A 3223-nucleotide genomic window follows, 5' to 3' on the forward strand; every position below is an offset into this window, starting at 1 on the left:
CTTATGCGCTTGACGCGTAAACAAATGCTTGGACTTTTGCGGCACAAGGTGAGCAAGAGCAAGCGATGAAGATTCGCATAACTAATGCATTTCCAATGTCTTTGTAGGACTCGACGTATATTCGTGTCGTGGGGTTTTTATATCTTCGTTATACATGCGAGCCGGAGGACCTATGGACGTGGTTTGAGCCGTATTTAGAAGACCCGGAAGAGTTTAATGCATCTGCAAATCCAAGTGTGAAAACGTGCGTTTTTTTAAGTGCCAGTACTTGGTGGTATGGATAAAGACACGTATTAGTGACGGTCTATGTGCGTGTGTACTGTCTTGTATAACGATAGAACGATTGGCGAGTGGCTCATTCGATTGTTAGAAGAAAACAACTACTTTAGCACGATTTTACCACGCATTCCCAAGAAAATCGAAGACGGAATTAAAGTCAAGGTACGCTTTGACGGTAGGAAAGATGCGCTTGAATTCGTCACCAAGGACGTGCCTTGTTATTTGGGGGGGGATGTTCTCCAGTATTTATTTCGAGAATTGACAGTGAATGAGAAGAGTTTACTGACGTTTGGACATGTTGGTGATTGTGTAGCTCTTATTACTCGTGCGTAAAAAGGAGCGGGGTCAAGCCAATGCAGCTATTGTCAATTGTCTTCAACCGGGTACCAAAGTCCGTGCAATGTATGCCGATGAAGAAAATGAGCCTGCGGTGGGGAACCTTCAAAAGCCTAAAAGTAGAAAAAAGCAATAATTATTGTTTTTTTTTGTGTTAGATGTACGACGCAATTATTGATTCCGTTGAAGAGGGAGGGCAGTATTTCTGGGTACGTGGGGGTACATGCTCGGATGGGTACATGTACTTATTTTGGCGAGGTAGGTTACGTTTCCAGCTTATGGTAATTCCGAAAAAGTAAGTCTTGGGGATATTGAATATGTCCCGAGCAAGTCGGTTTTGAGAAGCCACTCGTGGTCTCGAGACCGCAGCCGAGAGCGCTATAACCAAAGCTCGGACCGTCGACAGCGCGGAAGTCGTCGAGACCGTTCACGAACGCGACGGCAGTCTTCTAGCCGATCCCGATCAGCTTCGCGAGACCGTTGCAAACGAGAACAGAGCTCTCATGGCAATGAACGCAACAAATTTACGTACGTTTCACGTAACCTTGATGGGAATGCAAAATTCCATTTGATGGGTTTTTTATTTATATTTTAAATATGACTGGAATAGTGATATTACGGGAGATTTGTTGCAACAAGTACGCGAGCGTGAACGACGCAAGGCTGAGGCTGTTGGACGTGATTATGCTTCGCGACCTGCTAGTTACAAGGGTTCATTATCGCTGAAATTGGATCGATGGACCTCTCGGAAACGATCACGTAGTCCCATGAAGCGTGATGAAGTCGTCGTGGTGCAACCAGGTATGTCAACAGGTGACGAGCGTCCCTCTTGCGTCACTCCGTCTCGAGAAGGAGCCGAGAAGCGTCTGAAGTCTCTACGGGAATTGTATGGCGATGCATCCTCTAAGCCAAAGCTCGAGTAGTGGACTCATCACGTTTATAACTCGGGAATATATGGCTTCATAGTATGCAATAAAAGGGCTACACTTTTTAATACTCAAGCCCTAAAAGCATAGCTGATAAACTTACGACCACTTACCTGTATTTTATGCATGTATTAGAATTGACCTTGTATTCTTTATTGAGGGTTTTGCTACCATTTAGCGAGTTCAGCATGGCAAACTGATTATTCGTAAATTTTCAAGTTCCATAGATCATTTTCTTGTGCTTTGCCGTCGGCAATCGTTGGCAGCTTTTATTCTTTGCCGGATTCCCTTTAAAAACTTATACGATGTGGCGTAGGGCTTACATAGAAAGCATGGACCCCCAAATCTTTCATATTTATTTTAACTTTTACTATAGCATTTGCTTATCCGGCCAACTCAAGGACGTCGCCTTCGTTGTCGATCAACCATTGCTGAGTTCCCAGGTTCGGCTCGTCCCCCCCGGCTTCCGTGAGGTCTATAACCTCGTCGAGCTCTTCTTCACCATTTCGTCTCCCAGTCGTTGCCGACATCGTGTTTCGCGCACTGTTCGTCGCTGTCACCGTCGTGTCCCGCACACGGTCTTTTATCGTCTTCATCGCTATAGTTGGCCTCGCCAGTCTGCGCGCGTATCCCGGTGGCTTCGCCGATGGTGCTACATCACTTGTCTCCATCTTCTTCCAGTACTGCTGTTAGAATGTACTGTTTTTGCCAGGTGGAAAAAGGCCAAGAACGTCCGGACTTGATTGGCAAGTTATGAAAAATGCGATAAGAAAAGGCAACAATTCGATGAAGGGCGATAAGATGAGCAGGAAAAAGGGCGACAAGAACAGGAGGAGCTCTCTTACGCATGCATGTTACTCAGTCTGAAAAGGCTAAAGCTAACTTTGAATATCTCTCTCTTTTACTTCTACCTGCTTCTGCGGCAGTACATTACTTACCTTCCAACAATTGCCTCTTCCAAGTCATCCTCCGGAATCCATGGTAGTTTTTCGCCTTCTTCACCCGTTTTAAGTGGCTGCTCCTCGTTTCCAGCCCTCATGTGTCCGAGTCTACCTCGCGACCCGTTACTGTCTGTGAAAAAATTCTTCGCCATCTCCAGAGAAGGCACGAACGCGCATGAACAGCCGCGCTTAATGCCTATCCGCTCGTGTAATCACCGCGCACCGAAGGTTTGTCGCCCGAAGTTATCCAAGTCTCTGGGAAGTCGATCCTGACGCTCTCTGATTGGCGCCTTCGCCTACTTCAATCTAACTTTATTTAGACTTGCCTTTTAAGCTCGTAATTTTACGATGCCGACAACTGGAAACGACGTTAACGAACTGCGCACGGATACTTCTTAGGTTGTGTATCCGCGGATGTGTCGGCTTCGGTGTGGACGCTCCAATTCTGTTATGGGGTATATATATCATTTCGTACACAAAAGAAGAATTAATATTGTATCATATGAAAGTATATAGATAATGAAGTACAACATTTTTATCGTTATTAATTTTGGCTTAATAGCTCCAATACTACCAAATTTGGTAATATTGACGCAATAAGACATTAGTTCTGTTGATTGGCTGATTCAAATTTAAATTACCCGCTCCGCCAACCGTCATAAGACAACATTGTGCGGTGCGCAAGTAGGCGCCATACATAGTCTGTTATTGATACATTAAAGTCAGTAGTAGATAGAAGAT

The 3223-nt window shown here is 45.0% G+C and overlaps 2 protein-coding genes across 2 annotated transcripts in view; one reads left to right on the forward strand and one right to left on the reverse strand.

Moving 5' to 3' along the window:
• CCR75_003647 (uncharacterized protein) overlaps positions 1 to 1676 on the forward strand; it is a gene marked incomplete at its 5' end in the record, with an annotated part of 4101 nt that extends 2425 nt beyond the window's left edge. The window contains 7 exon segments of the mRNA XM_067961741.1: positions 108 to 147; positions 162 to 244; positions 339 to 441; positions 593 to 709; positions 774 to 824; positions 878 to 1143; positions 1226 to 1676. Of these exon segments, the coding sequence (XP_067823239.1) occupies positions 108 to 147; positions 162 to 244; positions 339 to 441; positions 593 to 709; positions 774 to 824; positions 878 to 1143; positions 1226 to 1538 (973 nt within the window). The 3' untranslated portion in view covers positions 1539 to 1676.
• Positions 1677 to 1924: 248 nt separating this feature from the next.
• On the reverse strand, positions 1925 to 2137 carry CCR75_003646 (uncharacterized protein; the record flags this gene model as incomplete). The annotated part of the gene is made up of 1 exon (XM_067961740.1): positions 1925 to 2137. One exon carries the CDS (start codon positions 2135 to 2137, stop codon positions 1925 to 1927), a length of 213 nt encoding a protein of 70 aa, XP_067823268.1.
• Between the last annotated feature and the right edge of the window lie 1086 nt (positions 2138 to 3223).

Source organism: Bremia lactucae, linkage group LG8 (genome assembly GCF_004359215.1).
Source record: "Bremia lactucae strain SF5 linkage group LG8, whole genome shotgun sequence".
Taxonomy (NCBI): Eukaryota; Oomycota; class Peronosporomycetes; order Peronosporales; family Peronosporaceae; genus Bremia; species Bremia lactucae.